General features: G+C 39.7%; 1 protein-coding gene across 3 annotated transcripts in view; it reads left to right on the forward strand.

Moving 5' to 3' along the window:
* TMTC1 (transmembrane O-mannosyltransferase targeting cadherins 1) overlaps positions 1-27,773 on the forward strand; it is a 287,962-nt gene that overhangs the window by 103,178 nt on the left and 157,011 nt on the right. For all 3 annotated transcript variants that reach the window (XM_053556774.1, XM_053556776.1, XM_053556775.1), the window contains exons 6-7: positions 25,684-25,765; positions 26,791-26,894. In XM_053556774.1, coding sequence (XP_053412749.1) covers positions 25,684-25,765; positions 26,791-26,894 — 186 coding nt within the window. The remainder of the gene's footprint in view (positions 1-25,683; positions 25,766-26,790; positions 26,895-27,773) is intronic.

Raw genomic sequence — 27,773 nt, forward strand, 5'->3', positions numbered from 1 at the left:
ACCTCTCTGTTTTTGTGCCAGTACCATGCTGATTTGATCACTGTTGATTTATAGTACAGTCTGAGGTGTGGTAGTGTAATTCCTCCTGCTTTGTTTTTATTTCTGAGTAATGTCTTGGCTATTTGAGGTTATTTCTGATTCCATATAAAATGATGTATTATTTTTTCGAGATCTTTAAAGTATGACAGTGGAGCTTTAATAGGTATTGCATTAAAATTGTATATTGCTTTGGGTAGTATAGACATTTTGACAATGTTGATTTTTCCCAGCCGTGAGCATGGTATGTTTTTCCATTTGTTAACATCTTCAGCTTGTCTTTTCTTAGAGTTTCATAGTTCTCTTTATAGAGATCTTTCACGTTCTTTGTTAGATAAACTCCCAAATATTTCATCTTCTTTGGTGCTACTGTAAATGGAATAGTGTCCTTGATTGTTTTTTCAGCTTGGCTATTGTTGGAATACATAAAGGCTACAGATTTATGGGTATTGATTTTGTATCCTGAGACATTGCTGTATTCCTTGATCACTTCTAAGAGTTTTGTAGTAGAATTCCTGGTGTTTTCCAAATATACAATCATATCATCTGCAAAGAGTGAAAGTTTGATCTCTTTTGACCCTATGTGGATACCCTTGATCGCCTTTTCTTCCCTAATTGCAATGGCTAAAACTTCCATTACAATGTTAAAGAGCAATGGAGACAATGGGCAACCTTGCCTGGTTCCTGATCTGAGTGGAAGTGGTTTCAATTTAACTCCATTCAATACGATATTGGCTGTAGGTTTGTTTTAGATGTTCTCTATTAGTTTAAGAAATGTCCCTTCTATGCCAATTTTCTTAAGTGTTCTGATCATGAAGGGATGCTGGATATTATCAAAAGCTTTTTCTGCATCAATTAAGAGAATCATATGGTCTTTGTTTTTTAATTTATTTATGTGCTGAATTATATTTATAGATTTATGTATATTGAACTAGCCTTGAGACCCTGGGATAAAACCCACTTGGTCATGGTGTATAATTTATTGGGGAGATGACTCTCCAGAGTTAGACCCCAGCAGGATCACTCTACTAATGCTGAAGTTGGGTGGGAGGTGCCTGCTCTTGGGTTCGTGCACCTGCAGTGCCAGGAAACCAAGCCTCCGTCTGCTGCTGAGATACTCTTTTTTGGGGCCAGGTCAGTTACCTTTCCCTGTATGTCTTTCTATGCAGTTACTGGAGTCACAGGTACAGCACAGCTGTACTGCCACCATCTATGCAATCCCTGATCCTAGCCAAGAAATGCAGACATTCTGGATTCTGGAGGAGTTGGACTTCTAGACTGCCAGGCCGGGGGTGGGGTGGGGTGGTGGTGGTGGTGGGTAGACTGAAGGATCAAGGTCTATTTCGTCTATTGTATATCAAGGAAAATTTTTGTTCACATTTCCTGCCAGACAAGGGAATTCCTAGACTTACCGCAGGGGCTCTCTTGAGAAGGAATTCCAACTTCCAGCAATTCCCTTCGGTGGGGTGAGGAAGGAGAGCCTCAGTTTATCACTCACCAGTAGAGATCCCACAGTAAGCAAGCAACTCTTTTAGGGGAGGGGATGGCCACACAACCTCTTTGGAATGGGATCTGTACCTGAAAATAGTTTCTTTGGAGTCGAAGCTTGCCTCAGCTGGGAAGATGAGCAATTATCTATCTCATCTCTCAACTCAGCTCCCCTCCTTTGGCTTTGTTGGGTTCTTTCTGGTCGTTATCTCTCCCTCCGGACTGGAGCTTCTATTGAGAGCTGGCTCCAATCAGGTGTCGTCCCCTGTTCTCCCTTGTTCTAATTGTTGTCCAACCTCGGCTGGTCTGTTCCAGACAGCACTACTATCCAACCTCCCAACTCGGTACCGGAGTCCACACTTCAAAAATCTTTCCACTCTGCTCCCGTGTTCTCCTGCACTGGCAACTGCAATCGGCTTGGGGGGAGGGGCTGGCTGCCGGCGGCTCCCGCTGCCGCAGTTGTCTCCCATGGCTGCGGAGCACAGAGACCTTTTCCTCAGTTTTTGTGGCTCACAGTGTCACTTTTGAATCTGGACTTGTGAGACTAGCCACCTGCCAGTTTGCTGCACAGCCTGAACTGCCAGCCCACACCAATATTCCCCACCAGGAATGGTCCAGTCTATTTAATCACCCCTGTTGTTCTGGGAGAAGGTGTCCACAATTTCAGACAATTAAAAATGTCTGTTTCCCAGGTGGGATCCCTTCCCTTCATTTTTCCATTGGGCTGCTTAGCCCCTTGTGGCTCTGAGCAGCAGCCCTTTCTTTTCGCCAAACTCGGCTCAGGAGTAAATTTTCGTCAGTTGGGTTTTGCCCATAATTGCAAGCTGCTGTCCTCCGTGAGGGAGGGGCCTGCCGTCCAGCACAGCCAGGCAGGGAAAATCTCTACAACAGAGTCCGTGGTTTTTAATTACACCTCATATACAGCAATCCGCCAATTCGCTGCACGTCTCCAGCTGTCTGTCCACACCTATAATCCACGTGGGGAAAAGGTCCAGACCCCACTTCCTCTCACCTGATGACTTGGGAGAGGTGGGCTACACGTCCGTCCCGTCCACCATCATGCTCTGCCTTGAAAACATTGTTTTTAATGACACTTTCAAACATGTGCCAAGTTAGAAAAAAGCAGTGTCATGAGCTCTCTTGTAACCAGCATTCACCTTCAACAATTAACAGCCCCTTCTTCACCCTCAGATTATTTTGAGGCAAATTCCAGAAATCATAGCATTTAATGAATACAGTTTCAGTAGGATTGTAAATACAACAACTTTTTTCTTTTTTTTCCTTTTTTTTTCTAATTTTATTTTATTTTTATTAAATCATTTCTTTGTACATTTGTGCAATCAAGGGGTACAATGTGCTGGTTTCATATACAATCTGAAATATTCTCATCGAACTGTTCAACGTAGCCTTCATGGCATTTTCTTAGTTATTGTATGTAGACATTTGTATTCTGCGTTTAGTAAGTTTCGCCTGTACCCATTCTAAGATGCACCATAGGTGTGGCCCCCGCCCATTACCCTCCCTCCACCCTAAACTCCCCCTCCCTTCCCCTCCCTTGGCCCTTTCCCCATATTCTTGTGCTATAGTTGGGCTAGAGCCTTCATATGAAAGCTATAATTTAGCTTCGTAGTAGGGCTGAGTACATTGGATACTTTTTCTTCCACTCTTGAGATACTTTGCTAAGAAGAATATGTTCTAGCTCCATCCATGTAAACATGAAAGAGGTAAAGTCTCCATCTTTCTTTAAGGCTGCATAACATTCCATGGTATACTTGTACCACAATTTGCTAGTCCATTCGTGGGTCAATGGGCACTTGGGCTTCTTCCATGACTTAGCAATTATGAATTGGGCTGCAATAAACATTATGGTACAGATGTCTTTGTTATATTGTGAGTTTTGGTCTTCTGGGTATATACCTAGTAAAGGAATTATAGGATCGAATGGCAGGTCTATTTTTAGATCTCTAAGTATTCTCCAAACATCCTTCCAAAACGAAGGTTTTTTTGATTTGCGTTTCTCTGATGATTAAGGATGATGAGCTTTTTTTCATGTGTTTGTAGATCGTGCATCTGTCATCTTTAGAGAAGTTTCTCTTCAATCCTTTGCCCACCCTGAGATGGGATCACTTGTTCTTTTCTTGCGTGTACATTTGAGTTCTCTGTGGATTCTGGTTATTAAACCTTTATTGGAGGTATAACCTGCAAATATTTTCTCCCATTCTGAGGGCTGTCTGCTTGCTTTACTTACTATGTTGTTGGCTGTGCAGAAGCTTTTTAGTTTAATCAGGTCCCAGTAATGTATTTTTGATACTGCTTCAATTGCCTGGGGAGTTCTTCTCATAAAATATTCACCCTAGCCAATTCCTTCAAGAGATTTCCCTGCACTTTCTTCAAGTATTTTTATAGTTTCATGTCTTAAGTTTAAATCTCTAATCCAGTGAGAGTCTATCTTAGTTAATGGTGAAAGGTGTGGATCCATTTTCAGTCTTCTACAGGTTGCCAGCCAGTTCACCCAGCACCATTTGTTAAATAGGGAATCTTTTCCCCACTGGATGTTTTTAATTGGCTTGTCGAAGATCAAATAACAGTAAGTAGCTGGATTCATCTCTTGGTTCTCTATTCTGTTCCAGACATCTACTTCTCTGTTCTTGTGTAGTACCATGCTGTTTTGATCACTGTTGATTTATAGTACAGTCTGAGGTGTGGTAGCGTGATTCCTCCTGCTTTGTTTTTATTGCTGAGTAATGTTTTGGCTATTCGAGGTTTTTTCTGATTCCATATAAAACGAAGTATTATTTTTTCAAGATCTTCAAAATACGACAATTGAGCTTTAATAGGAATTGCATTAAAATTATATATTGCTTTGAGTAGTATAGACATTTTAACAATGTTGATTCTTCCCAGCCATGAGCATGGTATGTTTTTCCATTTGTTAACATTTTCAGCTATTTCTTTTCTTAGAGTTTCATAGTTCTCTTGCAGAGATCTTTCACATCCTTTGTTAGATAAACTCCCAAATATTTCATCTTCTTTGGCACTACTGTGAAAGGAATAGAGTCCTTGACTGTTTTTTCGGCTTGGTTATTGTTGGCATATATAAAGGCTACAGATTTATGAGTGTTGATTTTTGTAGCTGAGACATTGCTGTATTCCTTGATCACTTCTAAAAGTTTTGTAGTAGAATCCCTAGTGTTTTCCAGGTATACGATCATATCATCTGCGAAGAGTGAAAGTTTGATCTCTTCTGTCCCTATGTGGATACCCTTGATCGCCTTTTCTTCCCTAATTGCAATGGCTAAAACTTCCATTACAATGTTAAAGAGCGATGGAGACAATGGGCAACCTTGCCTGGTTCCTGATCTAAGTGGAAATGATTTCGATTTAACTCCATTCAATACAATATTGACTGTGGGTTTGCTGTAGATGGCCTCTATTAGTTTAAGAAATGTCCCTTCTATACCAATTTTCTTAAGTGTTCTGATCATGGATGCTGGATATTATCAAAAGCTTTTTCTGCATCAATTGAAAGAATCATATGGTCCTTATTTTTTAGTTTGTTTATGTGCTGAATTACATTTATAGATTGACGTATATTGAACCAGCCTCGAGACCCTAGGATAAATCGCACTTGGTCATGGTGTATAATTTTTTTGATGTGTTGTTGGATTCTGTTTGTTAGGATCTTACTGAGTATTTTAGCATCAATATTCATTAGTGATATTTCTCTATAATTTTCTTTTCTTGTTGGGTCTTTCCCTGGTTTGGGGATCAAGGTGATGTTTGCTTCATAGAATGTGTTGGGTAATATTCCTTCTTTTTCTGTATTTTGGAAGAGGTTTAGAAATATAGGTACTACCCTGTTTCCCCGAAAATAAGACAGTGTCTTATTTTATGCTGTGCTCCCAAACATGCGCTAGGTTTTATTTTCAGGGGACGTCTTATCTTTCCTCTAAGGAGGTCTTATTTTCGAAGGATGTCTTATTTTCGGGAAAACGGTAATTCTTCTTTAAAGGTAGAAGAATTCTACCAATTCTTCTACGGTAATTCTTCTTTAAATTCTGATGTAAAGCCATCTGGTCCTCGGCTTTTCTTTTTAGGGAGATTTTGTATAGTTGATGCTATTTCAGAACTTGATATAGGCCTGTTCAACATTTCTACTTCATTCTTTCTAAGTCTTGGTAGGTGGCGTGCTTCCAGGTATTGGTCGGTTTCTTTCAGATTTTCATGTTTCTGAGAGTAGAGTTTCTTGTAGTATTCGTTAAGGATTTTTTGAATTTCTGAGGGGTCTGTTGTTATTTCATCCTTACAATTTCTGATTGATGAAATTAGAGATTTTACTTTTTTTTCCTGGTTAGGTTGGCCAAAGGTTTATCTATTTTATTGATCTTTTCCAAAAAACAACTTTTGGATTTATTGATCTGTTGTATAATTCTTTTGTTTTCAATTTCATTTAATTCTGTTCTGATTTTGGTTATTTCTTTTCTTCTGCTGGGTTTGGGGTTGGAGTGCTCTTCCTTCTCCAGTGGCTTGAGATGTCCCATTAAGTTATTAACTTCCTGTCTTTCCGTTTTCTTCAGGAAGGCTTGCAGTGCTATAAATTTCCCTCTTAGGACTGCCTTTGCAGTATCCCAGAGGTTCTGGTAATTCATGTCTTGATTGTTGTTTTGTGCCAAAAATTTGGTGATTTCCTTCTTAATCTCATCTATAACCCATCTATCCTTCAGCCTAAGGTTGTTTAGCTTCCAAGTTTTTGTATGGGTGTGCAGGTTCTAATTGTTATTGAGTTCAACTTTTATTCCATGATGGTCTGAAAAGATGCAAAGAATAATTTATGTTTTATTAAATTTGCTGAGGTTAGATTTATGGCCTAGGATGTGGTCAGTTTTGGAGTATGTTGCATGGTCTGATGAGAAGAATGTGTATTCAGTTTTGTTGGGATGAAATGTTCCGTAGATGTCTGTTAAGTCCAGATATTGAATGGTTAAGTTTAAATCTAAAATTTCTTTGCTTAGCTTCTTTTTTGAGGATCTATCCAGCACTGCCAAAGGGGTGTTAAAATCTCCAACTACTATGGAACTGGAAGAAATCAAGTTGCTCATGTCTGTTAGGGTTTCTCTTTTAAATTGAGGTGCGTTCTGGTTGGGTGCATAAATGTTAATAATTGAAATCTCATCATATTGAGTTTTCCCGTTAACAAATACGAAGTGTCCATCTTTATCCTTCCTTATTTCAGTTGGTTTAAAGTCTATTGTGTCTGCAAATAGGATTGCAACGCCTGCTTTTTTCTGCTTTCCATTTGCCTAGAGTATAGATGACCATCCCTTCACCTTGAGTGTATATTTGTCTTTTAATGTAAGATGCGGTTCTTGTATGCAGCAGATATCTGGCTTGAGTTTTTGTATCCAGTCAGCCAACCTGTGCCTCTTTAGAGGACAATTCAAACCATTCACATTAATTGAGAATATTGATAAGCCTTTTGAGATTCCGTTGGACATTTGTAATCCTTTTGCAACTGTGAAAGTTGGAATTTGATTAAAATATTCTGGGTGGGTTTACTTTTGTGGTGGAGGATTACACTGGTCTTTATGGAGGATAGGTCTGAGAAAATCCTGGAGAGCTGGTTTAGTTATGGCAAATTTCTTCAACATGTGAATGTCATTGAAGTATTTAATTTCTCTGTCATAAATGAAACTCAGTTCATCTGGGTACAGGATCCTGGGTTGAAAGTTATTTTGTTTTAGGATTGAAAGTCGATGACCATCCTCTTCTAGCTTGAAAGGTTTCAGCAGAGCGATCTGCAGTTACTCTAATATTCTTGCCCTTGTAGGTGATGGTTTTCTTTTGTCTGGCTGGTTTCAGACTTTTCTCCTTCATATTAAGTTTAAATTTATTGAAATTGATTGTGATGTGTCTGGGGGATGTCTTATTTGGGTTGAGTCATGCTGGCATTCTGAAACTGTCTGCTATCTGAATTTCAGAATCTCTTGGTATGTCTGGAAAGTTCTCTTTCATAATCTCATGGAGAAGAGACTCTGTGCCTTGTAAAGCCATTTCATCGCTTTTGGGGATCTCTGTAAGACGGATATTGGTTTTCTTCGAATTATCCCGGAGCTCTCTGATGGAGTAATCTGTTTTTGCCCTCCATTTCTCTTCCTCTTTGAGAGTTTGGGAGCATTCAAAAGCTTTGTCTTCAATGTCAGAAATCCTTTCTTCTGCTTGCTCCATTCTGTTACTGAGGGATTCTACTGTGTTTCTCAGATCTTTGAGGGCTGCAACTTCTTGTCTCAATGTGTCAAAGTCTTTGGTCATTTGGTCTTTGAATTTGTTGAATTCTTGAGGTATCTTTTGGGTTACTGCTTGGAGTTCTAATTCGATCTTATTTGCTATCCAGATTCTGAATTCGATTTCTGACATCTCAGCTATTTGTTTGTGCATGGGATCTTGTGCTGTGTCTACCTCATTGTTCCTTGGGGGATTTGATCTACTCTGATTATTCATATTGCTAGAGTTTTTTTGATTTCACCTGTTGGTCGTTTTTCACCGTTGCCTCTGGCTGTCCTCGTAGTTGGCGAGGTGTCTCTCCAGGATTAGACCCCAGCAGGATCACTCTATTGTTGCTGGATCTTTGTAGGGAGTGACCCTGTGTAGCTGCCTCAGCTAAGGAGTTCTGGTTGTGGGAGCAACTCCGGAGTGTGACACACCCAGATCCTGCAACTGGGCAGGGGTTGGTGCACATGGTTCTGGGCATGCCTGGTGCCCAGTGACTTTGGCGGAGAGGGCCCAAGGCTCCAGCAGTCTCTGGCCAGGGGAAGGGCTTGGCTGAGAGGCAGGGAGTGCTCCGGAGGACTCGAGGCTACCAGAATTTTTGGCCATATGAGTGGGCTGGGTGTGGAGGCAGGGAGGATATAGGAGATAGGACGCGGCTTTCCAAGTTCCCGTTCCGGGTGTGTGGAGGCCCAGTGTCGCGGGTCATGGGTTGTGGCATGCTCATATGGAAGTCCAGGCCTGTACGCCTGGTGGCGCAGCTCCTACGGAGGTCCGGGCGGGTGCCAGTCACGGGTCCTCTTCTCTCCTTGGTGCTGATGAATGAGAATTTAAACTCTTCTCTCCTTTGAGCATGTTGACCTGTTCACAATTCTGGAGGCTGAGAGGTCCAAGATCCAGAATCAGCAGATTCAATGTCTGGTGAAGGCTTGCTCTTGGTTTCAAAATCAAGTTTTTTCTTTTTAAAAAATATTTCAGAATATCAAGCCATCTTAATATTCCATTAAACATACAAGCATAATGGCCTCGTCAGAGTTAAAAGAATCAACACTATTTCTTAATATCTTTAATTAACCAATTAGTCATTATATTTCTCCTTTCTCCTTTTTCATTTTATTTTTTTCACTTGTTTATTCAGGATCAAATACAAATAATGTGTATAGCTTGTAATTAGCAGATGTGTACCTCCAAAGTTCCTATTAATCTGTAAATTCTACCTTCCTGTCCCACCTTTTTTTTTTCAGTTTTTGCTTTTGCTTTGCCAGGTTTTTTTTTTTCTTCTTCTTTCTAGTTCTTTGATGTTTTCCACAGCTGGAATTCGGCTGATTGTGTCCTCATGATGTTAGATGTGTTCTTCTATTCTCTATATTTCCTGTAAGTTGATCAGTAGATCTAGAGGTTTGGTAGCATTTAAGTTTTCTTTTCTTTCTCTCTGTCTTTCTTTTTTATTTTTAGGTTTTTTGCTGGGGCTGGGCTTGAACCTGCCACCTCTGGCATAAGGGGCAGGTGCCCTCCCCTTTTGAGCCACAGGCCCCGCCCTTATTTTTTCTTTCTTTCTTTCTTTCTTTCTTTCTTTCTTTTTTTTTTTTTTTTTGAGAGAAAAGTCTTACTCTTTCGCCCTGGGTAGAGTGCCGTGGCATCATTATAGCTCAGAGCAACCTCAAACCTCAAAAGGGCTGAAGTATATCCTTTTGCCTCAGTATTTCTATTTTTAGTAGAAACAAGGCCTCTCTTATTAAGGCTGGGAAGTTGTCTATTTTTGGCAAGAATGATTCATTGATGGCATTGTGTATTTCCAGGAGAAAGTAAATAATTCTGGTTCTTTTCTTTTGGTGAAGTGAGTTTCCACATACCTAGTCCATGACTTCAGTACATGTTGAGCAATCTATTGCAATTCTATCATTCTCTCTTCATTTGTTAGCTTCAATGTCTATCAAGAGAAACATTTTTTTTTTTTTTCTGGAAATACTTAGTTACCTGTAAGGGCACAAGACAGGTGCCTGATTCTTTCATTTTATTTGCCTGTTTTTATTAATGTTCAAATACTAATCTTTGGTCAATATGAACTTTCTTCATGTTGGCCCCTATGATCTCTGATGTGACTTCAGTTGCCTTCCTTGGTATTGCAGATAATCCACATTCATCTGTATTTATTTTCTACCTCCAACCTGGAAACAGTCGTCTGTTCAAGAACTTTTGGTTACTTTCATAGGCAGACAATTTTAGGACCCAAATTGGGACATTGCATTGATTATTGGCTTGGATAATTCACTGTTCCTGGGCCCTTTCACTGCAGAGTTGTACCAAAATCAACTATTATCTTTTAAAATATGAAAATAGGTCATGAGCTCATTCTGATACTTTCAATTCAAATTAGAACTATAATGATTTTATAGAATTTTATGGGTGGTGTATCTGTCTCCCTTACTGAAAACTCTGATTTCTTACCTCACCTAACAGGCACACTGTAAGGATTACAGCACACCTTCTGGGTGAAGGGCTGAACTATAACTTGAACTTTACCTAACAAATGCAAACAATGTAACCTAATCATTGTTACCCTCATATTAATCTGAAATAAATTTTAGAAATCATAGAAAAAAGAGGAAATTCTGATTCCTAACATCAGTAGCATAATTACCTATCTTTTCTGTCCCAAGTTACTCTTACAAGTTTCAGAATAACAATACCAACATTACCATAAGCAACATGATCATAAAAATAATTTGGAATTTTTTAATAATTCTTTTTATCTTTGAGGTGTAGTACTAGGAATATGTGGTTAAATTGCTGGGTTTTAAACATTATAGTGCCTTTCTTTATAGTTAGGATCATTGGTTTCATGTTTTTTCCCTGGGATTAATTTTATTTTATAATCATACAAATAAGTCTTCTAAATCTGTAATACCAGATATACTCTTGTCTGCTGTTTTTCCTTAAATAATATATCCTAGAGATTACTCCATAGCATAATAGCAGGGTCCTCACTGGAATGTTGATTATGAGCAGTGCTGTAATAGTCCACTTCTAAAAAAATTCCTAGCTGGCCTAACTAATTTTATTTTTGTCTGCTCTTTTGTTTTTAGTCCTTATATGTACCAATTTCTTCTCTGTTTAAGAGACGAAGTTTTGCTGTGGTGTCTAGGTTAGAGTATAGTGGCATATTCACAGCTTGTGGAAACCTGGAACAACTCTTGGGCTTAAGCAATCTTCCTGCCTCAGCCTTTTGTGTAGGGAGGGTTACTGGGTAATTTTTCAAAAAAAAAAGAAAAAAAAGAAATTTGTGGAGTTAGGGTCTTGCTTTTTTGCCTAAGCTGATCTCAAAATACGGGCCTCAAATGATAGTCCTGTCTCAGCCTCCTACAGTGCTGGGATTATTGGTATGAGTCACCATGCCCAACCTACTTTTTAAGAATCTGTCATTCCTTTTTGTTAATGTTTTAGAAACTTTAAAAATATAATGGTATTTGTGCATTTTTTCTCAGTCTAGAAGTATTTCATGTTAATTGGTAAAAAAAATCAGAACTATAGAAAATTATGAAGACAGATTAGAAGATATATATATATATAAGTATTCAAAGAACTTCTATTTTTGTTCATTTCACAGCTCACCAATCTTTTGTTGTATATACATACATGTTAGTAAGTGGATTCAAATTGGAAATGTTTCTTTGTCATCATATTCTTTTATTTTTTGTTAACAGTTATGAGTGTTTGTATATATCTGTATTCTTCTAAGTATAATGGAACCATATCATTGTGCTTTACTATAGTTTCTTTGTAGGAAATATTTGTAAATGGTGAGACATTAATGCTGCTTACATAAATTTTTATTAGAGCACTTCAGATTAACTTATAAAAGATAAATTTGTAGGTCTTGCCTTGCTTTGAGATGCTACTTTTCACTACTATTGGCATCTCTTATTAGTTATGAAAACCTTAGCCAGGGACAGTGGCTTATATGTTCCTGGTTAGTGAGGAGTTTACCTCTGAACTGTGATTCAGGCACCCACGTTCCCTCCATCTGTGGTTCTGCATCTCCAGATGGCTCCTTTGATCGCCAGGCTTGTCTTCACCAAGCAGCAAGAGCAAAATGCTTCAGTGTTCCCATGTTTGGGGAAGAGTTTGTGGGCCAGGCCTGGAAATGGTGCCTGTCCCTTACCCCTGGCCAGCACTCAGTGCCACGGGTGTCTCGTAACTGTCAGCCAAGCAGACAAGTCATGTGTGCAGGAAAAGAGAAGAGACAGTGTCTGGGGAACCACAGGCCTCTCTCTGCCACAATGTAGTGGCACTTCTGCTTGGTTTTATTTTGCTTTAGGAATGAAAATCAGATCACTATAAGTTTGAAACATTGGTTTTGGTAGCTTGGAAGCATTTTTTGGTCATTTTGGATTTTTTTGTGTATAACCAATAGGTGAAGTTTTTTTACTAGATGAGTTTCGGAATATTGCAGAAATTCTGCTTTACAAAAATTCTCGGATGTCGTAGTTCTCCCTTATCTGTAGGAAATATGTTCCAAGAACCCCAGAGGGAGCCTAGAACCACGAACAGTACTGAACCCTATATGTGCTATTTTTTTCCCTATACATAGATACCCGTGAAGTGTAATTTATATGTTAGGCACAGTAAAAGAGTAGTAACTACTTATAAAATAGAACAATTATAACAATGTACCAACATGATTATTTTTGTGCTTTGAGGCCTTTATTAAGTAAAATAAGGGTTACTTGAACACAAGCTCTATGACACTGCAACAGCTGATTTGCTTAAGGAACCAGCTGCTGAGTGGCCGAGGGGCAAGTAGTGTAAAGGGCACAGACAACCTGGGGATGCTAGATAAAGTGATGATTCCTGTTTCAAGTGGGTCAGAGCAGGACAGCTCGAGAGTTCATCGTGCTACGTCCATCAGTTTAAAAGGTGCATGATTTAAAACTTAAGAACTGCTTATTTCTGGAATTTTCCATGTCCCATTTTCAGAATGCGGTTGAGTTCAGGTAACTGGAACTGCAGATCAGGGGAGAGGGACTACTATTGTGTAGTGGTAGAAGTGATTGTCTTTTGTAAAGGGAGAGATTAAATCGTTTACTTGTGTAAGAATGGCTAACATAGTTCACACACCTTTGGGGGGGGTCACTTACGCTTCTATGCCACAAAATAGGCGTAAAATAGGCATAGAAGCACAAGTGACCCCCCAAAGGTGTGTGAACTATGTCAGCCATTCTCCCACAAGTAAACAATGTAATATGGCCTATTGTGTGTGTGGGAATAATTGCAAGGTAAGTGTCTGTCAGTAAGCAGGCTTATTAGTCCTGTTGAGATGTGGTAAAAATGAAAACAAATACACAAAAAAATCACAGTACACTAAATAGACGTGCGTGGAAGGGGTTATTCATGCTACAAATCCGAACTTCTATTTATTTCTAATAACCTCAATGCTGAAACTCATTAGATTGAGTAAACTGAAAAAGAGAAACCCAGAAAAATTAGACGTCAGTTAATTTATCTATGCTGTTTTCTTGAGGGTAGAATTGACTGTCCTGAGGGCTGGGACTGGTACGTGGTTGTAGGCAGAGGGATTATGTTTCCCTGTCAGTACTGAACTTGGACCTGTCTGCCTCTCGTCCTGAGGGGCTGACGTGAGCTGTATTATTTTCATATTGTAGGAGGCAGGATGCGTTTCTTTCTCACGCACGATGGCATACCCACTGGCTCTGTCAAGAGTTAATAATGTGGCTGGCTCTGGGCCTCCTCCCAGCACGTCTGTCACGGAGATGCTTCCTTCCTTGGTTGTGGCATCTGCTATCAGTTTCTCATCGAGTGCTAGTTAGGGAGTTGCTGATCAAGCATGACTTTTAGTCACCTGGCTAATAGAATTTACCACTAGTTGCCATGTCTTTGCATCTCTTTTTTTTTGAGACTGAGTCTCACTTTGTTGCCCTTGGTAGAGTGCTGTGCTGTCATAGCTCACAGCAACCTCAAACTCTTGGGCTCAAGCGATCCTCTTATCTCAGCCTCCCAGTAGCTGGGACTACAGATGCCCACCACAACAGCTGACTATTATTTAAAAACAGGGTCTCAATCTTGCTCAGGCTGGTCTGGAACTCCTAAGCTCAAGCAATCCACCCCCCTCGCTCCCCAGAGTGCTAGGGCCCAAGCCACTGTGCCTGGCTTATGTCCTCACATCTTAAAGAGAGGCTGTGCCCAGTCCCCCAGTCATGGAGATGGCCTCTTTCTGGTTTGAAGGTAGAGAGTAGATGGGTTACCTGGAAGTCGATCTCTGATTGATGATAGTTGAGGTCAGGTTTTCTGTTCGGATAAAGAATATATCAAAATATGTGCTTCTAAAGTTTGATTTCCTCATGATAACACCCGTTAGTTTTGTCAGTCTGAAGTACTCATTCAGTGTTCATCATGTGTTCTTTTATCCAAGTCGGAGATCACTGAACGGTGACAATAATGACAGGACCCAGGAAATTGGAGCCTTCGTGTTTAAAAAGAGTGGAAATGATTTTAGATAATCCTGTAGTCATTAAACCTTGCATACAAGAAAAAGATGATAAAAGTGGCATATTATAAGATAGGAAAACTTCTATGAACTTTTCAATTAAGTATTCCCAGTATTAAAAAAATGTAGATGAACACATGACACAGGCAACAGTCTAAGCAGATAAAGGCATCAGAATTGCAGGAAGGAGGTTTTGGAATTTTAGTTTTGTTGAATGTTTTCTTCAGGTTATGTACAGCTGAGATTGATCATTTAAGTACTGTTGTGTCAGTCATTTATTAATTATGGTGTGTTTTAAGAATAAGACTGTCAAATTCCCTTTCATTAATAGTGGAAGCTTGATTTCAATTTAGCTTTTGAAATATCAACCTCTATTACAATCAGCCAGGCAGCCTTGCTGCCCATGAAACAAGTCATTACGATCCATTGACTGCATATACAGGGGACTCTGTACAGTCTCGGTGGTTACGAGACTCTTGTCTCTTCTTCCCCTCCTTCCCTTTTTGTTGCTTTAAGAAGATGATGCTCTTAAGAATACCTTACTTTGGCTCATCAAAGTTAGATGAGAAGATTTGTCTAACAGCTGGAAAGCGTGGGTGAGAAAATTCTAGTTTTCATGTTTTTAGAATTAACAAGCTGAACCAATTAATAAATATTGTTCACCAGAGAAACACTTTAAAATCTTATTCATGGAGAGCAGAACATCATGGATCAAGAGGTTGTGTGTGTGTTGGGAGTGGGGAGGGGGAGAGATTGATTTCAGGGCAAGAAGAAAGTACTTACTTTTTTCTTTGCATTTTTTAGAATGTGTGACTTGTTCTATTCTTCAGCAGTTCACTCTTCTGTACTGTACCAACTTACTAGATAGTATGCAGGGTGACCTGATTTTCCCAGGACAGTGCCAGTTTTAGCTTGGAAAATGCCATGTCCCAGGAAGCTCCCCCATACTAGGCAAATCAGACTGGTTGGTCACCCTTGGTGATAATCTGGCCTCATGTGTGACAGTCTTTAGGACCTGGAAACGTCAGAATGGAATCCTTACAGAGGACTTTTAGTTGGCTTTGAGTTAAGTTTAAGACAGGAAAAATATGTTTGTTAAAATAACAATGTTAAATTGGGCCCCGATTTCAGCAGAGTCTGTAAAGGTAGTGTCAAGCCTTGTATGATTAGGATATTTTAAAAACTCACTTTGATGAATTAAATGACTGCTGTACAAAGCACCATGCTGAATCTGCAAGGGAAACTCGGCCAAGTGAAGACAGAAACTATTCTTTATTTGAACATTAAGCTATTTTGCACATGGCCGGGTGACTTGGAAATAAAGCAACAGTGTAATATGTCAGTGAGAAAATGAAATTGGCTGCAAAGAAAATGGAAACATTAGATTAAACAAGTCACTGTGAAAATCGTTAGGACAGTGATGCTGTCTAGTGGATATTAAATAATAATAATAGTAATAATAATAATGGATCAAAGCTGCTGCTGGCCAATAGGATCCTTATGTGAGATAGAAAACTCTCTGGGCATGAGGCGTGACAGGTGCATAATGTCTATGTGAACTAGATAAAGGCCTGCCATCCTTAGGGTAGGTGCAGCCAGCACCTGGTACACAGGGAGTCCAGTGGAGCATGGGCTGCCTTTCTGTCCTTCCCCCTTCCCTGCATTTCTGAGGCTGCCACCTCAGATTATCCTCCCCAGCCGGTGCCTTGGGCATGTATGACTTGTACAGCACGTCTTGGTGTCCAGCTTGGATACTTCCAAGCTGAATTAAAGGAGCATTTGATAGCATCCTCCTATTTATATTTCTGTTCTCTTTTTTTTCCTTCTCCTTCCAGGAAAGAGGGTGCTGACAAAACTTAAGAGACATTAAATCCTTTTCTATACTAATCCTGGCTGAGTTCCTTAACTCATCCAGGTTGTCCCTTCTGTTTTTCTGGCCATGGAAGACAGGCAGTAGAGTCTTAGTATTTTCAGCTGATTTCTAGTCACTATTCTCATAGTGGCTCCTTTGGGTACCTTTCTGTGTTGGGTTGTCACTGTGTTGAGCCACTTGTGAACATCATCTTCTTAAAATTGTTTGGACAACCTTGCAAGGTAGAAATTATAAGGACTGTTTTACAGCTGAAGCACTTGAGACCAAGGGAGGCCACAGGGCTTCCAGCTTGTCACTGGATGAGCCGGGAAGCAAACCCAGGTCTTTGTGACTCCGTGGCCGTGGTTCCTTCGCCACACCCAGCTGTCCCTGTAATATCCAGGGTGCCATCTTTCGAGAGCACATCATGAGGAATCAAGGCATCATACACAGAAATACTGAAAACTTAGCAAACTGCAATAGTATAAAATTAACATCTTAATTTGTTCTTTGGAAAATGTAAGTGAAATAGAAATAAATACAATTAAATGTGTAAGTATGTATATTAATACTATGTCTAGGACTGAAATTTCTAGTTCCTTTGACAACTTTCCTCCTTAGCCTTTTTACATTATGTTTTAAAATGATACTTTCAGTTCTAAAGGGAAATTAAAAGAAAGTTTGGAAAAGTACATAAACAAAAGAAGCATGCATTCAAAAATTCACATAGACTTAATTATTATGCTTTCTAACTTGCATAATACTGACAGACATACACAAACATTGAAACCCTAACAGTTATCTGAATGATGATTATGTGCAGTGTATCCACTGTGCTAAGAACCACTATGATTTTTATTTTTGGCGCTCGCCACATGAGCATTGGAATTTAAAAATAAAACCAAATTGACAAGAGTTGAAAGCTCACAATTTTCATCTTTTTTTTTTTTTTAGCTTCGTGTAATCTGTCCTCCTTGTAAAAAATAAGAGTTCCAAGTGAAATAAAGCTTGAATTTTCCAAAAATAAGATTTTTTTTTTTAAGAAAGTGAGTTGTACAGGTGTTTGCCAAGATAGCTTAGGAAACCACTTAGCCTCTGCTTTCTAAGCCTGTAGCTGTGACACTCAGCCCTCCTGTCTTAAGTCTAAAGGGCACTGGGGCTCGGGGGCAGAAACAGGAACTGCTCCCTGGGTGGCTTTGTTTGGACTGAGGGAAGGTTTCTTCTACATCATTTTCCTCCCTATAAAGGGTGTTGTTCTCTCAGGCCACCCACTTCACTGCAGCCTTTCACCTCATGCAGCAAGGTGATCTATTTCAGGAGGAGGCCAGGCTGCCAAATGTCCTGCTTGGCCCTTGAGTGACCCCAGTGCAGGCAACCAGGTGTATCGGAGAGCTTCTGGATTTATCATCTGTTGTTCTGAGAATTCACATGATCCCATATCAGTGAATGGGAACGCGGTGAGGGAAGGGCTAAGGAGAGCCTTGGATTGAAAGCTGACTTAGAGAAAGTGGCTGTGTAAAGGTTTAAAGGACACTTCTGCCTCTCTTTGCCCTAAACTGAAGCTGCCTGGATCTTGGACCCCAGCCTAAGTTCAGGCATAGAAGTGGGTAGAAAGCAGGAGAGAGAGATCCCCCCGCCCCAGGCTGGCCTGGCGGTATCCTACATGGTTACAAGAAGCAGAGGGGAGACCAAGGCATTGACCTATGATACAAAGTGATCTCTACCACTAGCAGTGGGCCCCATCAGTATCGAGGTACTGACCTTAGGTTTGAAATTCCCAGGGAGCAGGTGAGTTGGGAACATGGGGGAAGGCAATAGAAGTGTTTCCTTCTCTGTAAACTGCTACAGGTACTTAATGAGCCCAGTGACAGGGATGATACCAGGTAAGGACTGGGGCAGGCTTAGGGGACAGAGAGCTGAGCAAAAGGGAGATGGAGTTAACATAGGGAGGTTATACTGCTGCTCAAGCTTTAAGGGCTGGGAGCCTCCATGTTAACGTTCTTTTACTCAAATTTAGACACCTGACCTTGGGACACTTTCAAAAGTGCACCAAGTACAGGAATAGAGGGCTGTCTTCTCTAATGGGCTCAGGCCCAGAGTGCATGTCAGGTCCCAGTTCTGCTAATTACTGGCTTCATGATACTGGGCAAGTTTATTCACTTTTTTATGCCTCAGATGTCCCCATCTAGAAAATAAGAAAAGGGATCGGGCCTGCTTCATAGTTGTTGTTACGTATTTAAAGAGTTAGCATGTGTTTAGAACAGTCTCTGGCCTGCTGTGTGCACTCAGTACATGTTAAATGTATGCACTTAATGCTAAATGTATGCATTTATTATTTTTATATATTGCTTCTAGGACCTAACTCAGTGCTCATTGCTTTGCTTGGCAAATAGGATATTGTTGTCTGAATAGTTTGACATTTTTGGTAGTGATGAGATTGTAGCAGGTTTTTTCATTAATTTCCTACATTGATCAGGTAAGTCTTGGTACCCTGAATTCACATTCCTAAACATATGGCACTGATGTGCTTGTACTTCTGGGAGTAGTATTTGAACTTCATGCATTGTCCTGAGAAAGTAAGGGCAGAGATTTTGTCGGCAGTGATATGACAGATAGCAGAGCATTTGTGGTTAAGGGCACAGACTGGATTTATATTCTGACTTTCTTCTCTTAAAACTTGTAAGTCTTTGGGACAAGTTATTTGACTATTCATACCTCAGTGTTCCCTGTTATAAAATGGAGATATTAGTAGTGCCCATCTTAGGGAACGTCCTATGGATTATATGCATCAGAACTATCCCTGGGACACAATAGGCATTCACTAAATGAGAGCTACTGCTGTTTCTGCTGTTAACAGAAAGTACCTTTCACCAGTTTACCCAGAAAGTCATGATATTGAATATTTTTTTCACTAGCTGTATTTTACTTGAATTTGTCAGCCCATCTATCTCAGTAAGTGGTTCAGAAAATATAATTATAGTATCATTGGCTGTTTTAATCTTTTTCTTAGTGCAAAGGCTTACTTGAGTATTGCAAATAGCAATAATTTTATTGCAAGGATTCTTTAGGCAGAGGTGTCCCACCTTTTTTTTTTTTTCCTGACACTCGTTGGAAGAAGCATTATTGACTTGGGCCACACATTAAATACACGAACACTAATAAAATCTGATGAGCCAGAAAAGGTCTGTGCATAATTTTTATGATGTCGGACACTGCAGATAAGCAAAAGAGCCCTGAGATTATCTTCATGCTGCCTTCAGGCCCCAGGGTGAACGCCCTGCTAGAGTCTGTGGTGTGCAACAAGCTTGGATGAATGGAGTTAAGGGCAAACACGCAGTGAGTGCATGATCAGACTTCATGTGGTGAAGCTTGATGACTCATGAGGAGCTCATGGTGTGGGTTGGAGAGAGATTTCTCACACCAGCAGAAGAACAGTAAGGAGTAAAAGTTTGTTTTCCCTTTTCCCAAGAAAGAGATAAAGAAAGAGCAAGACAAGGAGGGAAAGGCCACGGCATACAAGAAGCAGGCCCTCCCCCTGCTTGTGTTTAATTGTGTTTTTCTCTCCTGTGGCTCTATAGTTGTTCATCTACTAGTTTCAGACTAGGACCCAGGACACGGATACTTGCTTTTCCATTCTTGAGATACTTTACTAAGGAGAATGTTCTTCACCTCCATCCAGGTAACTACAAAAGATGTAAAGTCTTCATCCTTCAGCCTCCTTCCCAAGAAGGAGACAAAGGGACAAGGGCTGTACGAAATGAAAAGGAGACCTGCTTAGCAGAGTGACTGGTGCATATGAAATACATGAAATAACCCCTTACTAATGCATTGCTAATGAATTGGAACTTTCCTGGGACCGAGAATGAGAGATAAAATGTGATAGCTGAAATTTTTGAAAATGAATTTTTACTATTACTTGGAGAGGTAATAAAAGATCAGAGGCACTGAATAAATTAATGGTGGAGAGAATATAAATTAGATTCTCTAAGAAAGCTTAAACTCATGACCTTTGACACTGAAGGACCATGACTTTTTTACAAGTCAGTTAAAATTTCTGGGTGTCTTTATTTTTCTTACTTATAAAACCACCGAAATTATTCTTATCCCTTCAAACTCTTAATTTCGATTTTTGGAATGGTTAAGAGAAGGGAAATTACATTCTCTTAGGCTTTCTCTGTCTATTTTCATCATTTAATGTATTATAATTTAAGTAAACGTTTCTTTGTAAGTAGCATGAGTTAAGTGTAAAATCTCTCAAAGGAGAATTTCCTATAGCCATAGAGGGGGGTATTGGAGGTTGATTTGGGTTTCTGACTAGGTAGAAGTGAAAATGCTTTATCCTTTCTTAGAGTAGGTAGCTCCTTCCCCTCAGAATCTTCATTTGAATATGGAAGGAGATGTCAAAGATTGTTCTGCTCCTGCAAAGAACGCTTTGCTTATGAAGGTTTAGATGAGACACTTCAGGGGTTCAAGAAGAGTGTGTTAAAGAGGGAACCAATAGACTCAAATTTCTTATGTTATTAAGTGGCAAAAGACACTTAAATTTCTTTTGTTGTTTTTATTAAACTTATACTATTTTCTTACGTGAACTGTGTCTTATTATATTTTGGTCAACGAAGTAATCTTTTTTCTTGTGTTGCAAAGAAAAGCAGTATTTCTGAATTCCTATTCAAAAAGTTCTGAGTTCAAATTGTTTTTTGTCTGAGTATGCAACTTTAAAATTTTCCTTATTACTTTTTTTAGTAGTTTTATTTATTTTTTAAAAGATTTATTTTATTTCAGCATGTTATGAGGATACAAACGTTTGGTTACATGCATTATTTTTGTACAGTTTGTGTCAAGGTTATGATTGTATCCTCGAAAGAGCAGAAGAAATTGATTGGTATTCTAGAAAGAATTTTATATATAGCCATTTATAATTTGTTGGTGTATCTGAGATGTTTGCAGCCTGGAGTTAACCTTTAGGCAAAAATTACCAGATGTTTATAGATTCTAAGAAGAGCTAGGGAATCTAATATAGCATCTTCATTTAAATCTTCAGGATGCAAAGTAGGAAAACTGGTACCATCCAAGTGGTTTTCCTGTTCCCACTTCCTGTCCACATTCTAAGCTGTGAGCATTTTTGTTTTGTTCTCTGGCCTACCACTAGAGAGTAAGGAAAACGGTGGGGTCGGGGGGAATGGGTCCAGAGAGGCAGGCTAAATATTTTGAAAATTCTGTTTGGGTCAATAATCATTTGTTGATCATCTTCCACTCGCGCACACGCTCTCTGTCTCTCTCTCTGTCTCTCTCTCTCTCTCTCTCTCTCTATATATATATATATATATATATTTTTTTTTTTTTTTTTTTTTTTTTGCAGTTTTTGGCCAGGGCTGGGTTTGAACCCACCACCTCTGGCATATGGGGGCACCGCCCCATCTTGCTTTATTTAAATGACATTTGTTAAAGCATGACAAGGCAAACTTCATTCAAGGTGAAGGGCATATTGTGGTAGGTATAGGGACTTCTTTGATGGAATTTTGCAGTAGAGGAGAAAGTTTAAGTTCAACTCCAAATACAGCATGGGCAAGTGGGAATTTATAACCAAGGAGCAGAGTGGCGATCAGTGGATAGAAAATTTCTGTGGAAAAAAAGTCATGGGTAAGGGAGGATTCTAGCTAACCTGACATAACAGGATTCTTGCTGAAGGCAGGCCACATCACCTGGGGATGGTAGAGGATAAGGAATCAGATTAGATGTGGTGGGTGACCAAATATATCACTGCTGAGCCTCTAGAAGTTGTTTCACAAGCCTGACTAAAATTTGGTTAAACAATCTTTGTCAGATGCTTCGATTATCTATTGACACAATAATTCTGTGTTAACAAAGGTCAGTGGCTTATAAACATTTATCTTTGGGTAGTGATTCTGGTTAACTAATTGTTCTGTCCCTGCTAAGATTTCTCAATAGGATTTGAGGACTTGGTAAATAACTATAGAGAGTGAATTTCAGGAAGAAATCACATTTAATTTTGAGTACTTGAACGTGATCAACTAAGAAGGTAGATGTTAATAAAAAATTTAGTGTGTGTGGTGGCATAAATTAGGGAATGTACCTTGGTTAACCTTGATCTTTTCCTTTTATTTGGCAAAAATCAGAAGTTTTTTAAAATACACAATTTTACAATGCCAATAACCCAAATAATAATAAATTATATTTTCATATGCAACTGAAAATTATGAAGGTCTACTCAAAGCAGAAGGTCAGCTAACATTTGCTTCTCCCATACTACCTTGACACCTTTTTTTTTTTTAATTTGGTATGATTCTCTGTTTTTTCTTCATTTTTTTTTTTTTTTTTTACATCATCAGTTGGTGAGAACATCCAACAACCACATTATTTTAGACCTAAAACCATTTAGGCCAACTCTCTTTAATGAAGACAATCCTGCAAGCATCCTGAGTAATGTGGTGAGACCCTTATGTCTGCAAAAAAATTCAAATATTTGCCAACTGCGTTGGTGTACCCTTATAGTCCCAGCTACTCAGGAGACTGAAAAAAAAAATACAAAAATTTGCAAAGTATGTTATTGCATGCTTACAGTCCCAGTTACTCAGGAGATTGAGGCAGGAGGATGACTTGAGCCCGGGAATTTGAGGTTGCAGTGCGCCGTGATGACACCACTGCACTCAAGCCTGGGGGACAGAGTGAGACCCTGTCTCGAAATTAATGACAGGAGGAAGGAAGAAAATGAAGCTTCTATAGACTTATTCTAAATCATGTGACAAAGTAGATGGTAGCCCAAAAATAAAACCCTGAACCCTTGGCTCTTGTGCTCGTGTTTTCCCCAGTGGTTTGGTTCTGGTGTTGGCTTTTTAGGGAAAACAATGGAGAACTTGACTACAGTGGGAAGGCATTAGGGATAGTGACAGTGCTTGGATAGTGCATTGTGTAAGGCACTTCCAGGTACTTTATCTTCTGATGGAAATGAATAGCTGAGAGACTCTAATGTAGTCGTTAACTACGACTACTAGTTTTTAGTCTCTTCCTCTAGCAAAAAAGGAATTTATAAGGTTCTTTCTCATGGAATCGTTGTAAGTGGAAGCTATGATTGTCACATTCATGTCTGGCACATTTTAATTGTTTGTTATTTATATTATTGTTGTTAATAATAGATTTATTCTTTGTTGTTCCAATTTCAACTTCATGGACTATATGTCGTAGATGGAGAAAATTCCACTGTCCAATTTTGTTGTGGGTAAAGAAAGAGTAAAGGGTACGGTTTAGCCCTTGGAGTCCTCCCCGTCTGAGGTTAGGAGTCTCAGCCTCTTGACCCAGTGTTTACCAAAAGGAGTGCATCTTGGCTTATTTTTTTCACTTACTTTTGGTCAACAACTAAAAAAATAGAAATCTTGAAAAGAAGTCGTTTTTTTTTTTCCAACCACTGTTCCCAATGCCGCTCTAGACTTTCAGTGCTTTGGGATGCTACATTGTAAGACGAAATTATTTGGTGCCCGCAGCTTAACTTCTTGAGGAAATGGAGTTTCTCCAAGAATTTCTAAACTGGGCGGCGCCTGTGGCTCAGTCGGTGGGGCGCCGGCCCCATATACCGAGGGTGACGGGTTCGAACCCTGCCCCGGCCAAACTGCGGCCAAAAAATGGCCGGGCGTTGTGGCGGGCGCCTGTAGTCCCAGCTACTCGGGAGGCTGAGGCGAGAGAATCGCTTGAGCCCAGGAGTTGGAGGTTGCTGTGAGCTGTGTGAGGCCACGGCACTCTGCCGAGGGCCATAAAGTGAGACTCTGTCTCTACAAAAAAAAAAAAAAGAATTTCTAAACTAGGGGATCCTTTATAAATATAACTCATTGAAATAATAATCATAGCATGCGTACTTTCAGTTACACAGATAATGGGCAATTTCCCTAAGTTTAACACTGAAAAAGAAAAAAAAAATTCATAAAGTCTGTGCTTTGTTGCTTTGTAGAAAGGAAAACCACTTCTACTTTTTCCATTATGTTAAAATAAATAAACAGCTATGGAACTTAAGAAATGAAGTTTCTAAAGACAGACCATCTTAGGAGCTGCCTTTTTTTCATTAAGATGTATCACAACTCGAGCCCTCCCCAGCCCCTTTTCCTATCTGCTCCATCATTCTCTCAGTCTTCCTGCTAGGATTTATCTTACATCCTGTAAAGGAATAGAAATATCCAGGGTTGGTCTTGGTTGGGTTGGCCCGAAAATGACAGTCATAGTTGAGGCAGAGCTGAGAATAAGAAGGATGCTTAGGCAATGCTTTACGCTTTTGAGACCACAGACCCAGTTGACACTGATGATAAAAGCCAAAGACTTTGCCTCAGAAAATTATACAGATGCAAACATGCACAAAATCTTGTGTGCAATTTCAGAAACTGGTAGACTTCTTTCAGCCCGTTTTGGGGCAATAGCTATGCACCTGTGTTGTGAGAGCTGACAGCATTCTGGCCTTCCTCCTTGCTAGCTCTCTTTTGGGAACTAAAGGGATTTAAATGCGTGCTGAGGATGGATCAAATCCAGAGCTTGCTAAAAGCTCGCTCTCTTTTGTCCTCATTTTCTCCACTCATTAAATACTCAAATGGCCAGATCTGAGTATGCGTCACTTTCATAGCTCTTTATGAACCAGGAAGAGGAAAATGAAGTGAGAAGGAAGAGTGAGGCTCTCACCTCCTTCTATCACCATTTGTTATAAAACAGAGGTGCCACACTTATTTTGTAAGCAGTCTTCAAAGAGGACTTTTCATTGTGAGGTACTAACCTGTCTAGTTCTTATGGGGGCAAAACACTTTGATGCACTGTGTGCAAGGGAGTAAGCCATGGCAGATGCAGGGTCCACACAAGTTCTTGACCCTCTAGAAGCTGATGTTCTCATAACATACTTTGTTTCCGAAGACCATAGGCAGTAAAAAAATTATTCATTGTATATGGGTGAGCTCTAATTTTAATGCTCAATAATTTTGTTACTTTGAAAAAATTACTTAACTTTATGCAACTTTGGTTTCTTCCTTATTTTAGGGAAGGGATTTGTAGGATATTTTGTGGGTAGAAGACATTGTATACACCTCAAATCTCATTCAGTAGGTAAATAAACTCTTATTTTGTTTAAGATCAACATGTAACCAGTATAACCATATAGCTTCAGAAGGCATGCACACTGTGATGATTATTTCAATGGGTTATTTGGGAGTAGATGGGGTCGTAATACCAATAGTGTGAGGTCCTGTTTCATGTATTATCTCATTTATTCCTTTCAACTTTTCTGTGAGGTATTTACTCTTATGATAGCCCTTTTGTGAATGAAATTAATTGTGCAAAAAGTTAAGAAATTCGCCTGGGGTTTTTGGGCTGTTAGCATCAGAGCTGGGGACTGAAAACCCAGGTGTTCTGGCTCCAGAAACCATGCTCCTAGTGTTGGTCCTTGCAGCCTTTTTCAAAACTGCAGCATCTTCACACTGAGAGGAAAAATGTTATGTCTGGTAGACTCTTCTCAAAAAATCTTACTCAAGATTTTTTTCCTTTCCTGTTTCAGGTATCTGACAGCAAGCAGCAATAGAAATTTCCTGCTTACCATGAGACCATTTTTAAAAAGGGCCGTTTTGGTCATAAGTTATGTAAGTATGTATATATACTTGTAAAATACCTTATAAGGAATATTTTCCCTTTAATTTGGTTCAGAGACATGATCGAGATTATGTAATAGAATAATTAGCAATGGACTCTAACAAGGTGGCCTTAGCATCAAAGAGTTTATACACCATAAATGTTACAAAGCATGGAAAGGTGTACAGGAAAGTGTCTAGATACATGTGAACTTGATGACACAGATAATGTGAACTAGATTATTCTGCAAGTCCTTTCAAGGTGCTGAGGATGAGTTGTCTCAAGAGGAGGCAGCACAAACCTGGCTCTTACCAGTTGACTATTGCTGCATAACAAAATACCCCACAATTTAGTGTCGTTAACTACAGTAGCCACATACTTGATCTAACTGCCTTTAGTTTGGGCAGCATTCAGCTGGATGGTTCTTCTGATCATCATGATTTTTGGCTGAGGTTATTCAGTCAGGTTTATTCAGCTGTCACTTGAGCTCGGTCACCTCAGTTCTCTTCCACAAGCTCTCTCTGCTATGTGTAGGACATATCCATATGGCTTCTGTCTCTCAGGCAGTCAGGACTCCTTACAGTACAGCAGCTGGGTTCTGACCTAGAAGCCCAAAAGTTGTAGGACCTCTCAGGGATTGGGCCCTAAACTGACACAATGTCAGGGGTCCTCAAACTTTTTCAACAGGGGGCCGGTTCACTGTCCCTCAGCCTGTTGGAGGGCCAGACTATAGTTAAAAAAAAAGAAACTATGAACAGATTCCTATGCACACTGCACATATCTTATTTTGAAGTAAAAAAACAAAACGGGAACAAATACAATCACACCTCCTCATGTGGCCCGTGGGCCGTAGTTTGAGGACCTCTGCATCGTCCACCAACTTCTTTGGGCCAATATGCTCACCAGTCCCAAGACTAACCCCGATTTTAGGGGAGGGGCAATGGACTCCATTTTTTGGTAGGAGGAACAGAATGCGGGCACCATGAGAGTAAAGATTATGGGCAGCCATGTGAGCAGATTTTCTTTTTCTCCGAAGGTGATTGTTGTTTTGTACTTCCGTCTGTGGATAATGGGAGGATCTATGCCCCTCTTCTCAGAGCAAGATAATCCAGCTTCATTTTCGCCTTACATTCTCACAAGGTCAGTAGGAAAAAAATTTTATATACTTTATATGGTATTTATTAGATAGCTTTGACCGATCTTAAATCATAGGCTGACTTCGCATTGAGGAAAGAAAGATGGTGTTCTGTCCGGCATGCGGAGAGAAATGAAACTACTCTTCATACATTTGAAATTCTTAACAGTGAGGCTATTTGGGTACTATTCATGCTATTATTCTCAGGTGGTATTTGTATGTTTATTCATCTGGGGCACTGTCTTAGTTCATTTTGTGTTACTCTAGAGCAGTGTTTTTCAACAACCTTTTTAATCTCACGGTACACCTCCCTAGCACACTTAAATTATGTTCATCAAAAAAGAGTTAAAAAAGAAGGGTATTCTTACTGGGCTTTGAACTTCTTTCATAAATAATTTAATTAATGATCTTTAAGATCTTCTCCTGGCACACTGGTTGAAAATCAACTGCTCTGAAGGAATACCTGTGACTGGATAATTTATAAAAGAAAAAAGGTTTATTTGGCTTACTATTCTGTCGGCTAGAAGACTGGGCTTCTGGTGAGGGCCTCAGGCTGCTGACTCTTGGAGGAAGGGGAGGGCTTGTGCACAGATCATACTGTGAGAGAAGAAGAGAGACAGAGAGGGGAGTGCCAGGTTCTAGTGGAAACTATTACAGAGTGAGATGTCACTCACCCTGGAGGAAGGGCACTAAGGTATTCATGAGGGATCTGCCTTCATGACCCAAACACCTTCCTCTAGGCCCCACCTCCTAACAGCACCACACTGGAGAATAAATTTTAATATGAGATTTGGTGAGGGCAAACTGTAATAAGTATTGAGTGGTCTCTATGGCAAATGTTATAGAACAATGTAGAGAGAGGCGTGTAGATGTCAATTGGACAT

The sequence above is a fragment of the Nycticebus coucang genome, chromosome 12, assembly GCF_027406575.1.
Source record: "Nycticebus coucang isolate mNycCou1 chromosome 12, mNycCou1.pri, whole genome shotgun sequence".
Classification (NCBI taxonomy): Eukaryota; Metazoa; Chordata; class Mammalia; order Primates; family Lorisidae; genus Nycticebus; species Nycticebus coucang.